The following is a 13,532-nucleotide window of genomic DNA, read 5'->3' as shown; positions in this document are numbered from 1 at the left end:
ATATATGAACATAACTTGGTTGCAACTTATAATATCCTTATAGTTTACATTAGGGAGAATAGTATTCTCCATTTGATATACAAGAGCCATGAATATGTTGTAAATCCTTATAAAAGGTGCTTGGTGATGTCTTTTGTGCCATGCCAGTCACTAAAATGTGTTTTATAAGACACCTTGGAGTTCCATGACCTGTATAAAAGCCCTCACTTTTGGCCTGGTTCTTTTATATTGTCATGGAACTCCTTTGTAACTTTATAATACCAATACATTGTCTTTTTGCTGAATTCATCCAGGCCATTTTATACATTGTTGCTCAGCAACTGTACTTGCTGAATAATCTGAAAAATGTTTCACCTTTTTTTGTGGCGTCTACAGTTGAACTGAGTATGAATTTTATTGTCCTTTTTGTGACAGTGTATGGTTTGTTTCAGCAAAGAAGTTTGTGATCCCAATATTGGAGGAAAGATCATTATGTGTCCACAGTGTGACAAAGCTTGCAATTATTGGTATCTTAATATCACATGTGAATCCTCAAAGGTAATGTACAGTTTCAGTGTGGCTTTCACTATAGCTCACAATAACAAAAATGCCTGCTATTTCTAAGTTCACTTCATGGAAGTGGTAATATAATGTACTTTTGGGTCCTTTTGGCCATTTTTCCAAAATTGAAGTTTATAGAAAATTGTATGTTTTTCTCTCGGGTTTCAGCTTGGCAGTTTAGTAATCCAGGTGCAGATTCTGAACTGTTACTTTTTGCTACATTAGTTTATACATTTCTAAGCAGCATTTGTGGAATATTAGCAACTATTGTATTAATTATGACAGCTGCCTTTAATGAAACTCAGGGCCAAAGATAAGAAATGTATCAACTAATGTATTAATTTAGGACAGTTACAGATTCTGTGACCCCCCTCCCAGTACTGTGTTAGAAAGACAGAAGAAGCAGAAAAATTAAATTTTAAACTTCAATATTAGAAAAACGGTCAAATGGAAACTAATTGGAAAAAGTCTTTATTTCTGGTGAACTATCTGAAACCAACAGAACTAAATAAAATTGTTGAATGGTGAACAACCCCTTTAAAGAACATTAAGGGGGTTATTTAGCAAAAATCATTCTCTGAACACCTCAAATAGTCTGGATTTATTAAAGAAAAAAAACCGTGAAAAGGCATCAGAAAAATCTCACCAAGTAAAAGCTGGCTAGGTTCTACAGAAGTCAATGGAAAATTTTCCTAACAACTTTATTTATCCTGGTTCATGAAAACATTCAAGACGTTCAGCCTGTTAAAACGGGTATGGATGAAATTAATGAATGTGGTTCGTGCTTGTGGCATTTTTTCCCATGAAAAAAAACAAACTTGACTATCCTGTTCCAGTTTTTCTTAAATAAAAAGTAAAAAAAAAAGATGAATTCAATTGCATTTTTTGCTGATTTTTATTTTTCATACTTATGGGGGGATTTCTAAAATTACATAATTACATAAATCAGCCTCTAAATATATTATATAAAAAGAAATGCAAATTAGGTAGAATACTACTCTATGAAAGTTATTTCTAAAAGGAGAAACTTCCTCTATCTTTATTGGTATATGCCCCCCTGTCCCAATGCTCCTATTTCTTATTCACAGAAGATGTCTCAGTATTCATGACTACAATTGTAACATTTCTCCAGTCTACTAGTAATCAGCTTCAAAACATTTTGGTATCACTTGGTGAAACAAAAATCTCCTTTGACAACTTTCTTCCTTGGCCCCCTCCATTGTGATTTCTGCTGACTATTATTTACAGAAGTAGCCAATAAGCTTCTGCCATGTGGATATGAAGGCCATTATCCAATTCATTTCTAATAGCTTGTTTATGACTAGGGTTACGTATAATTACCTACTTCTGTTTTTACCATTGACTATCTGTCATGTTATGTCTGCATCTGTCCATCTGAAGCTTGTCTTGGATATACTCCCAAACATTATCTAATAGTGAACTAATTAACTACTCTGTATTTAAAGCTCATGCAGTTTACCTTATAGTCATTTCCCACCCTGCATATTTGAACTGCAGATTTCTCAAGTTGATTTCTCCCCTGTAATCCCTATGCTGCAGACTTTTGGTGTCATATGTACGGCTTTTTAATTTTTTGAGCAAATATGCTAGTTCTACAGTAGCTGTTCAAGTAAATTTTCCATACTTTTTTACATTTAACCCTTCACTTTCCAAGAATAAATATGCGCCAAAACAGTTTTTTTTTTTTTTGTTTTACTTATTTGTAAATCTAGTTTAAAGAGAGTTTGCTTATGATATCATAGATTTTATCTGAAGTTATGGAACACTGGTTGGAAATTTGCTGCTTTTAGAAAATGGCATCATCTTGTATAGTATCCAGCATGCCCATGTTGTGTTGCACAGCCTCCATCCTGCCATGGTCAAGTGAACAGTGAGCCCTGTTTTTATCCATTGCATCCAAAGAGGTTCTTAAAGGAAAACTAAACCCCCAAAATGAATACTTAACAGATAGTTTATATCAAATTAGGTGGCATATTAAAGAATCTTACCAAACTGGAATATCTATTTAAGTAAATATTGCCCTTTTTCATGTCTTGCCTTGACCCACCATTATGTGCTGCCTCAGATATCACCTGACCAGAAATACTGCAGCAGTAACAGGAAGAAGTGTGGTACCAAAAGACAGAACTCTGTCTTTTAATTGGCTCATGTGACCTAACATGTTTGGTTTGTTTGTGTGCACCATGAAGTCTAGGATCCCAAAGGGGCTGCCCTTATTTTTTTAAATGGCAATTTTCTATTTATGATTACCCAATGGCACATACTACTAAAAAAGTATATTATTATGATAATGTTTTTTTTTACATGAAGCAGGGTCTAACATATGTGCTGTTTTATGCAATATATTTTTATAGAAACTTTGTTAGGGGGGTATAGATTTCCTTTAACAAACCTTTTAATTTTTTCAGATGCTTCTCTTCTTGTACTACTAGAGGGGAGCTTACCCTGTTTATTACCATTCATGCAACTTAGTGGTTTCCTGGTGGCAATAAATTGAGTAGGCTGCCCTCTAGCATTACAAAAGTGTGTGACTCCTGCTGTTTTCTCAATAAACTTTGCAATGTTACAACAGCATCCCTTTTATCACCTTGCAGCATTTTGTTCTGTATAACAAATTTTTGCTTTGTGGTTGGTCAGTCAATGAACAACCTTTGTCTCTCCAGCAAGTGTGGCTATAGTCTAGCAGCACTTTCATCAGAAGATACAAACATGTACAGTAAGTAATTGGCTCACAGGTTGTAGCTTTGAAAACTTTAAAGTACTGATTGTCACTAACTTTTTGAATGATTATTCCTAATTATTGCTAAATATTGTATTTTTTTTCTTATAGAAACTTTGCATATTTGATAGTTTTGGAACACTTGTGTTTGCAGTTTTCATGGGAATATGGGGTAAGACTGTCTTTTGGTTTTTTTTTTGGGGGGAGGGGGTGTTGAGATTGGACACCCATTTAAAACACCTGTGTTGGGTGTTGTTCAAGCTATTCGGGCACACATTGACTGACACAAAGACTATGTAAATTATACTTTAATAGGATGTTTCATTTTATCAGTGCTGACCAAACAGGAAGTTACTAACAAAGTATACCTAAGAATTATCACTGTGAATTACTAGTGTTGTATTATAATTACATTTATTAAAAAATTATTATGTGGCTGGCCAGTCTACTAATACATTCAATAGACCTATATAAACATATAGTAAATACAGGTTAATTTAAAAATGATTTAGTCCTTGATCCTTGAAGGATTAATTAAGAACAAGACAGCACAAAAAAGGCAGTACAATATAGGCAAAACAAATGTATGCTAAGTTCCATTGTGGATTATTGAAGCCTATAGTTTCATAATAATTAATGTTCAGAACTTAGTCTGAAAGTAAGTACTTAAAGGGATACTGTCATGGGAAAAAACATTTTTTTCAAAATGAATCAGTTAATAGTGCTGCTCCAGCAGAATTCTGCACTGAAATCCATTTCTCAAAAGAGCAAACAGATTTTTTTATATTCAATTTTGAAATCTGACATGGGGCTAGACATTTTGTCAATTTCCCAATTTTTTTCCCATGACAGTTTCCCATTAAGAAATTGTGACACATAACTAAATGTGGAAGTTCTTTTGTCTTGGCAGTCACTCTGTTCCTGGAGTTCTGGAAGCGCAGACAGGCTGAACTGGAGTATGAGTGGGATACTGTTGAATTTTTAGAGCAAGAAGAACAACCTCTGCCAGAATATGAGGCAAAATGCACACATGTAGTAAAAAATCCCATAACTCAGGTACTTTGTACTCCACATACATATATGTATAACATACTCTTGATATCACTTCATTCTAAACATTTCTTTGATTCTTATAATTGCTGAAATGTCCTTTTATATTTTTGCAGCAAGAAGAACATGTGCCTTACACAGCCTTTGGGAAATGCCTTAGGGTGGCTTGCTGTTCAAGTGCTGTTTTTTTCTGGGTAATATCTTTGGTTTATTAGTGATTTCCTTCAAGATCTGAATGTACCTTTTTTGGACTTCAAATTTTAGCCTCCTCAACTATCAACCATGGGAATTTTGAAATGTTTGTTTCTTCTCAAGAATTCTCATAGAACAGTGACTCTTAGCTACTGTCATCCTGGGCTGGTTCTCAGCCTGTGGATAAAAGCAGGTCAAGGATCAGCCCCTATACTCGAATCAGTGCTCTTTTGTGCCTGCACCCAGAACTACTGTGCCAGCCCGGGGGCAGGCACTCTGAGTAGATTTCGGTGCCAAGATACATACTTGTGCATTTTAATCAGTCAATGTGCACGTAGATTTACAGTCATACATTTGTATAACTATAATCATGACAGGAGTATCGATGTAGGCTATAGAAAACCTTTATAAGCATAAAATCATTGCTGCATGATCATTTTATTTGAAATAAAGACTTGCATTTTATGTACATATTTGTAGACAATATGCACGCTATATTTTGTTGTGTTGATAACTGAAGGATAGAAGGGTACATAATAAAGGTTGTTAATGTAAACTTTTGTCATACTTGCAAACAAAGCCTGATAACATAAGATTACTGACTCTCAACTCTTTTTCTGACTCCCAAGTTAGGTTGACTTATTCTTGTTGTATAACAAAACATACAAACTGTTGCACACATATTTTTCCTTCCCATGTAAAAGACAGTTAAAGGTTAATTTGGCATGTTATAATTAAACATTTCTGGAAAAAACAACTCAGTATTTGCTAAAACAGGTTTAGTGCCTCCAATGCCTTATTGTAGGAATAGTTACAGTTAAGGTAGTTACAGTTAGTTAGTTAGTAGTTAAGGTAGTTACAGTTGCCATTGCCTAGCTGGGAATCTTGGGAGAGGCAGTTTACATAGTTTACAGTCATAAACTGGAGAGATTTAAATGGGAATATTGCCAGATGTACAATATTGAGTTTAATTGCATTTTTTGTATCTTTTCACAGATCCTGCTAATTGTTGCTTCTGTTGTTGGCATTATTGTATATCGACTTTCTGTTTTCCTGGTATTTTCTGCCACATTACCAAGTGCAGTGAATGGAACAAATGTAGAAGCAATCCAAAAATACTTGACTCCACAGACAGCAACAACAATTACTGCATCAATAATTAGCTTCATAATTATTATGCTTCTAAACATGTTCTATGAAAAAGTGGCAATCATTATTACAGATTTTGGTACGTTTTCCAGAGTTCTGTTTAGCGTAATGCAGGCTTAATTTCCACTATGTTTCTGCCATTTATTATCTGCCTTTAAAGTTTAAACAGGCCAGGATATAATTTTTAAATGCTATATATTTTTATGACAGTTTTGTTCAATATTGACCGAAGTTTTTTGATACCCGGGATCTGAAACCACATTTGTTTTTGATTTATATGATATGTATAAGGAATAGTAACCCTATGTCTTTGCTGTAAAAATGTTTTGCAAAAAGTTACAATAGACGTCATTGTATGAAGACATATACTACCTTTTAAATGTTTTGATGAGCATTTTTTTTCTACTTATATTTTTTAAAAAATATTGTAGGCTAAATGTACAAATACAATTTCTTTATAGTAATCTAATCTAATATTCTCCTCAGAATTACCAAGAACAAGGACAGAATATGAAAACAGTCTGACCACAAAGATGTTTCTGTTTCAGTTTGTCAACTACTACTCCTCTTGTTTCTACATTGCATTCTTCAAGGGAAAGATAGTAGGGTACCCAGGAGATCCAGTTTACTGGTTTGGAAAATATCGTAATGAGGAGGTACCCCTTTTTTTTTACTAAATACTGTATATGATGTAGCTGTGTTGTGATAACATTTTTATTTGTCATAACAGGCATATTTCTTTCCATTATTATTTTTAGTGTGATCCTGGTGGGTGTCTTCTTGAACTCACAACACAGCTGACAATTATAATGGGAGGTAAAGCCATTTGGAATAACATACAGGAAATACTTGTACCGTGAGTATCTACTCATTTTTGTTTTCAGAAATGTACTTAAAATTGAAACAGTAAAAACCATTGTTAAAAGAAAATCATAATATTCCATTTCCTATTATTATTATTTGTGTGAAATAACATTTGTTTGGCTGGACTTTCCATTTATAATCTAGCCCTTGGTTTTTTAAACCCCTCTGTGTATTAAATGCAGGAAGTCAGTAAAATGTTTATTGGATGCAATTATTTTTGCACTGTATGTCACTTTTTCTTAAAGGAACAGTAACATCAAAAACATTTTTACAAAAATTCGTTAGAATACAACGAAAAAAAAACACCAAGACAAATTAAAATTTAAAATTGCAAAGCCTTAATTAAGAAATAACTTACCGAAACTCCACTCCACTCTTCAGAAAAGGTGATATGGCGACCATCCATAGTGCATCGCTGGATTTCTCCTCCCTGGCTATCTCTCCTATTGTACTGACAGCAGGAAAAGCAGCCTGGCTGGATGAAGAGTTGAAGTGCCCGGTATGCGGCTCCTTCTATAGGGAGCCCATTATCCTCCCCTGCTTCCACAGTGTAACCCTATCCTGTGTGCCAGAAGAAACCCCTTGCAGACCCTGGACTCCCCACAGAGCCAAGGAGGCTACGGTCCTGTGCGAGCAATGCGATGTCTGTGAGCCCCGGGGCACTCTAGCTAAGCATCGCCTGCCGGGTGAGTAGGAGGTTGAGTCCCCGCAATATCTACCCCGAGGTGCGCCGGCTCTGCGGGGAGTCCGGGGTCTGCATAATGTTTCTTCTGGCACACTGGATAGGGTTAGGCTGTGGGAGCAGGGGAGGATAATGGGCTCCCTATAGAAGGAGCCGCATACCGGGCACTTCAACTCTTCATCCAGGCTGCTTTTCCCTATAGCAGGGGAGGATAATGGGCTCCCTATAGAAGGAGCCTCACACCGGGCACTTCAGCTCTTCATCCAGCACTTAAGCTCTTCATCCAGCCGGGCCGCTTTTCCTGCTGTCAGTACAATAGGAGAGATAGCCAGGGAGGAGAAATCCAGTGCTGCACTATGGATGGTCGCCATTTGCCTTTTCTGAAGAGGAGCGGAAGTGGAGTTACAGTAAGTTATTTCTTAATAAAGGCTTTGCAATTTTAAATTTTAATTTGTCTTGGTGGTTTTTTCTTTTTTCGTTGTATTCTAACTAATTTTTGTAAAATCATTTCTGATGTTACTGTTCCTTTAAGTAAAATAAAAACCAGTATATAATGTTCATAATAAGGGCATTTATTTAATTTTTCCAGCAAATCGTAAATTGAGGGCATATTTTTTTTGTTGATCAAAAACTTGAAAATTAGCTCTAGACAAAAATATCAGTATCAGCCCTAAATCAATGATGATACATTATTTACAACTATTGCACAAACAAATTATATATTAACCCACTAGACCTTACAACCACCCCTTGCCCTCCTCATAAAAGTTATGGTTCAAGCCTTCATAGTAGATTGCAGAGATTTGTGAAAGCTGCACTAATAGTTCTGGCAATAGACCAAGGGTTCATGGCCAAATTTAAAGAGCTGAACTATAGAGTGAAGAACCTCTCTGTTATATACGGTAAGTCAATAGGATAGGATACAAGTATAACATTCCATGTAGTGCCAGCGAAGTCACTTGCTAAGTTCCTTTGTGTTGAATTTTTCTAGCTGGGTTAAAAACCTTATTAGTCGATGCCGTTCATCGGGTTCGCAAGCAGTACTGCCAAGGTGGGAAGCTGATTACCTCTTGCAACCAGCTGGAAAGTTAGGATTGTTCTATGAGTACCTGGAAATGGGTGAGTTTCTTATAACTTTAAATAAATTAACATTTTGCCAAAATTAATGAATCTGTAAAAATGTAAACACCTTTGCATGTACTGTTACGTCAAAAAATTTGTACAGAAATGATCTTGCTTGATAGAATAAAATATTTTTGTACATAAATAGTCTTGCTTGATAGAATACAATTAGCTTTTGTTATACAGGTATGGACCTGTTATCCAGAATGCTTAGGACCTGGGGTTTCTTATATATGGGTATTTTCATAATTTGGATCACCATACCTGAAAAAAAAAAAAAATAAACCCAATAGGATTGTTTTGTCTCCAGTAAGGATTAATTGTATATGTATTGGTAACATTATTATTAGAGGGAAAAAGAAAATCATTTAAAAAAACTGAATTATTTGGAGTCTATGGGAGATGGCCTTCCCGTAATTCAGAGCTTCGAGGATGACTGGTTTCCAGATAATGGATCCTATACCTGTATAACCAGCTCTTTTGAAAATGTCTGCTTATTGAGTACAATCAAAATAGAAACCTTTGTTTTTCTTCATAAAAGCACATATCCCCGAACTTTGGCAGTTGGTCTTTTTTTACATCATGAAATATCTAACATATTGTAAGGTGACTGTATAGTTTGGAATTTTAACTGTTACCTGGCTGTTCAGGAACCACTTACTATAGTAGCAAGGCAGGTTTTCAATTACAGACTAAAATATACATGGAAGAGAATATAAACAGAACCAGTGGCATAAATACCTATACAGCAGATAGGGCCTGGGCAACAGGGGGCCCGAACTGTGCCATCTCTTGTATCATAGTCCCCCTTTCTTAACCCATCTTATACTTTTAACATCATGGCGCAGTCCGGGATATTGAGGTGCAGCACAAGCAAGTCAGGAGTGGGGGCAGGGGAGGAGGGACTGTTCGCACTAGCCCCCCCATTAGATTTTATGGGCGACGCTCACAAGTTACGCCATTGAACAAAATATGTAAGTGATCCAAAATGTATTAACCATAAACATCTGCCATCAGCATTAATCCCTGGTTGCTGGGCTCAGTGACCCCCTTCAGTTAGATAGAATTTTACATTTGAAGCTTAAAAAGAATATTTAATGTAAAATACTTAAAAAATCATATAAATATATTGCAAAAGCCCTCAAAGTATAACAAAGTAAATGTTCACTTAAATTAAAGTTTAACTTCTCCCATCTGGCAGTAATTCAGTTTGGATTTGTCACTTTGTTTGTGGCATCTTTTCCACTGGCACCGGTCTTGGCTCTGGTTAACAATTTGTTGGAAATCCGAGTTGATGCTTGGAAAATCACCACTCAGTGGAGACGCATGGTTCCTGAGAAGGCACAAGACATTGGCGCCTGGCAACCAATCATGGAAGGAGTTGCAATTCTTGCTGTAGTGACAAATGTAGGTAACATTATTTTTAATAGAGTGTGAGGTTTATACTTAAAGTATAAACATTCTTTACAATTAAACGGTAAAAAATGTAACTCTTTGTTATATTAAAATTCTAGTATTTTGATGAAAAAATTGAGAAGCCGTGCTTCACAGGTAAAATAGACTATATCCATAAGTAAAGGCGTATATTTCTCTAATAACATTTTATTTGCAGTGAAGCATGGTATATAAGCTGTTGTTTACTCTCTACACTGCTTTTGTGTGCTGCTACCTCACTTTGCATGTCACACGGCGGAAATGTTCTTGCCCAGATTAGAATGTGAGCAGTTGCCTTTATATGCATGTTCTGTAAACGATTACACTGCTTTTCTGTGCTGGCTGGTAACATACTTTTCTTCCTTTCAGGCCATGATTATTGCTTTTACATCAGACATGATTCCACGCTTAGTGTATTATTGGTCTTTCTCTGTACCTCCCTATGGAAACTACAGTACTAATACAATGCAAGGATACATTAATAATACACTCTCCGTCTTCAGTGTATCTGATTTTCAGAGTAAGAGCCAGCCGGCAGCAACAGATTGGTTAAACCTAAATGTGTGCAGGCAAGTATTGGCAAGGCCTCTCTGTTCCCTGCAATCGGGGTCTGAAAAATTGTGTTTCCTTAATTTATTGAGGGGTTGATTGCTAGTGTAGATGTCACTGCCAAAAAAAAGCCCCTATTTGTTTAATTATATGAGTCATTTATGTAGGGGTACCATACTACTGTTTCCTCATTTTTATTTGGCTTCTGCTGCCACTACCCAACATTTTACCATCTTTGTCCCATCAATTAACATTCAATACGATAAACCTTTCTTAAGGTGGCCATACACGGAGAGATCCGCTCGTTTTGCAATGTCGCCAAACGAGCGGATCTCTCCCCGATATCGGGCTGATCCGATCGTGGGCCCTAGGGACCAACGATCATATCCTAACAAATGGTAACGGGCGGTCGGATCGTGGGACCGCATCAACGAACAGATGCGGCCTCGATCCGACGGGATTTTTAGTCCCATCCGATCGAGATCTGCCCGACTTTCGGCCAGATCTCAATCGGGGAAGCCCGTTGTGGGGGCCCCATACACGGGCCAATAAGCTGCCGACTCGGTCTGTCGGCAGCTTTCATTGGCCCGTGAATGGCCACCTTTACTCTGGCTCGCGATTTTCATTTACCAAATGCTGTTGCAACTAAAACACATCTTTAGGGTTTTTTCATTTATCCTATATGTCTCCTAACATATTATATTTTACTTACATCTCTCTATAAAGTTTCAAATGCTACATTATAATTAGCATTCAACAAATAGGGTCATTTTGGTCTCATGAAAAGTAAATGGAATGAGTTTTATGCACTGCCTTCTAGATACCGTGACTTCCGTTACCCACCTGGACATGAGCATCAGTATGAACACAGCGTATACTACTGGCATGTTGTTGCTGCCAAACTGTCTTTCCTCATCGTTATGGAGGTAATTACCTTTATTAGTCTATTGTGCATATATCCCCTTGCAATATTTATCAAGCTATCATTTTTCTGGTAAATCTCTAAAATTTACTGTAAAATTTAAAAGTGTGTAAAAGTGTGATCACTAAGGGGCAGATTTATTAAGGTTCGAATTATAATTTCGAATTTTCAAGTTGGATTTTTGGTCAAAACTGACAAATTCAATTTGAGAATAATCCAAACTCGAATTCGAGATTTATCATACTTTGACCTTGGGAAACACTTGAATTTGACTATTCACCACCTAAAACCTGCCGAGTTCATGTAGAAGTAAGTGGCAGAGGTCCAGTGACCCATTTTAAGTTGTTAATAGCCTTCCTGACATTCAAGTTTTTTTCACAGATGTTTAGTTGAATTCGATTCGAGTTTTCGAACTCAAATAACCTCCCATTCAAGTTGTGAGTATATCTGAATTTATTAGAGTAAAAATTTTTTTACATAAATTCAACTTTTGATAAATCTGCTCCTTAGGGTCATTTATCAACACTGGGCAAATGCTTATGGGCAGTAATCCATGGTATCCAATACAATTGTTGCATTCATTATTCTACCTGCAGCTGGCTGAAAAAAGCCAATTACTGATTGGTTGCTATGGGTTACAGCCCATGGGCAAATTTGCCTGGTGTTGATAAATGAGTGGCACTATAGTGTGTGCTCTGTATATGTATTACTGTTAGAGAATAGCCTACGTGACTACATATATATTCATTAAATTTTCTTGATACCAGTAATTCATTATTTGTATTTCTCTTTAACAGCACATTGTCTACTTTGTGAAGTTTATTATTGCATACATTATCCCAGATGTATCAAATCAGACCAAAGACAAGATCAAGAGAGAAAAATACCTTACACAGAAGCTTTTACATGAAAGACATTTGAGAGTTATGAAAAAACAAATGGGAGGCTTGGCTGACAGGTTCCTAAAAGGCATGGACAATGCCATTATAAATAAGGAAGACTAAGGGGTTATTTATTTAAGTCTGGATGCCAAAAACTCTTAAGAATTCGAAATTTTTTAGTGATTTATTATTCCCCGAGGATGGAAAAAGTCCAAATCCAAAAATTCGCCAACTCAGACCTGCCGGGGTTGTATATAAGTCAATGGGAGAAATCCTGAAGATATCCTGATCTGCGCTGGGTTTCGTGCAATAATTTGAAAATTTTGTGGGCAAAAATCCCAAAAATTTGTGCAATCCGAATTTTTCACAAGTTTTTTCCCGCACGGGAAATTTTTGGGAAAATGTATTGATAAATAAGAGGAAATAACCCGTCTTGGTCTGAGTAGATGTCAGAAAATAATGAGATAAATTTGGATTTTGATAAATAACCCCCTTAATTTGCTACGGACATTTTTTGAAATGCAAAGTCCAGCCAATAATTCAAATCAACATATCATCCAACTAGTTATAAAGTAACCACAGAGGCAAAAAACATGATGGAGATACTTATATTTGCTCATGTCTTATGTCAGTTACTGGTAAAGCATTCCAGTTTAATTTTCACAGTTTCGCACATTTAAAAAATGTATTTACTAATATTCATATATATAATATTGCAGGTATCTTAGTCACACATTGCAAAGTTTACAATATACAAAAAATGTGTCAGATAGCAAAAAGGATTTACCACTTTTCAAAATGGTGCTTTTACCAAAGCACTAAGTAGCACTGCCATTAAGATGGTCGTATTGTCCAAATTGTGCTGAATCTTGTCTCCTAGCAGGAAGATTTACAACCACGTATTTATGATTCCTTATTGCACCTTAAAGGAACAGTAACACCAAAAAATTTAAGTGTTTTAAAGTAATAAAAATATAATGTAGTGTTGCCCTGCACTGGTAGATCTGATCTGTTTGCTTCAGAAACACTTCTATAGTTCATATAAACAAGCTGCTGTGTAGCAATGGCGGAAATTGAAAAACGGCTATATGGCACAGGTTAACGAATGGATAACAGATAACACCATTAGACAGACAGAGCTTATTTGCTATCTGCTGTGTAACCTGAACCTTTTCTCCTTTGAATGGCTGCCCCCATTGCTACACAGCAGCTTATTTATATAAACAATAGTAGTGTTTCTTAAGCAAACACAGCAGTTTTACCAGTGCAGGGCAACACTGCATTATATTTTCATTACTTTAAAACATTTATTTTTTTACATTACTGTTCCTTTAAATGCAGTCAGAATCTTCTGCCACACTGTGCCTCTAGTGTAAATCTCAGGTATTGCAAGTGTATCATACACTG

General features: G+C 36.1%; 1 protein-coding gene across 3 annotated transcripts in view; it reads left to right on the top strand.

Annotated features, from left to right (window-relative positions):
• The window catches only part of ano6.L (anoctamin 6 L homeolog), a 51,837-nt gene extending 39,420 nt beyond the window's left edge, over positions 1 to 12,417 (top strand). For all 3 annotated transcript variants that reach the window (XM_018252524.2, XM_041586390.1, XM_018252523.2), the window contains exons 9-20: positions 432 to 537; positions 3,392 to 3,452; positions 4,191 to 4,336; positions 4,447 to 4,524; positions 5,519 to 5,750; positions 6,158 to 6,327; positions 6,430 to 6,527; positions 8,209 to 8,336; positions 9,541 to 9,746; positions 10,143 to 10,342; positions 11,143 to 11,248; positions 12,042 to 12,417. In XM_018252524.2, the coding sequence (XP_018108013.1) occupies positions 432 to 537; positions 3,392 to 3,452; positions 4,191 to 4,336; positions 4,447 to 4,524; positions 5,519 to 5,750; positions 6,158 to 6,327; positions 6,430 to 6,527; positions 8,209 to 8,336; positions 9,541 to 9,746; positions 10,143 to 10,342; positions 11,143 to 11,248; positions 12,042 to 12,248 (1,738 nt within the window). In that variant the 3' untranslated portion in view covers positions 12,249 to 12,417. The remainder of the gene's footprint in view (positions 1 to 431; positions 538 to 3,391; positions 3,453 to 4,190; positions 4,337 to 4,446; positions 4,525 to 5,518; positions 5,751 to 6,157; positions 6,328 to 6,429; positions 6,528 to 8,208; positions 8,337 to 9,540; positions 9,747 to 10,142; positions 10,343 to 11,142; positions 11,249 to 12,041) is intronic.
• Positions 12,418 to 13,532: the final 1,115 nt, after the last annotated feature.

The sequence above is a fragment of the Xenopus laevis genome, chromosome 3L (assembly GCF_017654675.1).
Source record: "Xenopus laevis strain J_2021 chromosome 3L, Xenopus_laevis_v10.1, whole genome shotgun sequence".
Classification (NCBI taxonomy): domain Eukaryota; kingdom Metazoa; phylum Chordata; class Amphibia; order Anura; family Pipidae; genus Xenopus; species Xenopus laevis.
Note: the sequence above shows the minus strand (reverse complement) of the source record. Positions and strands in the feature narration are given on the sequence as shown.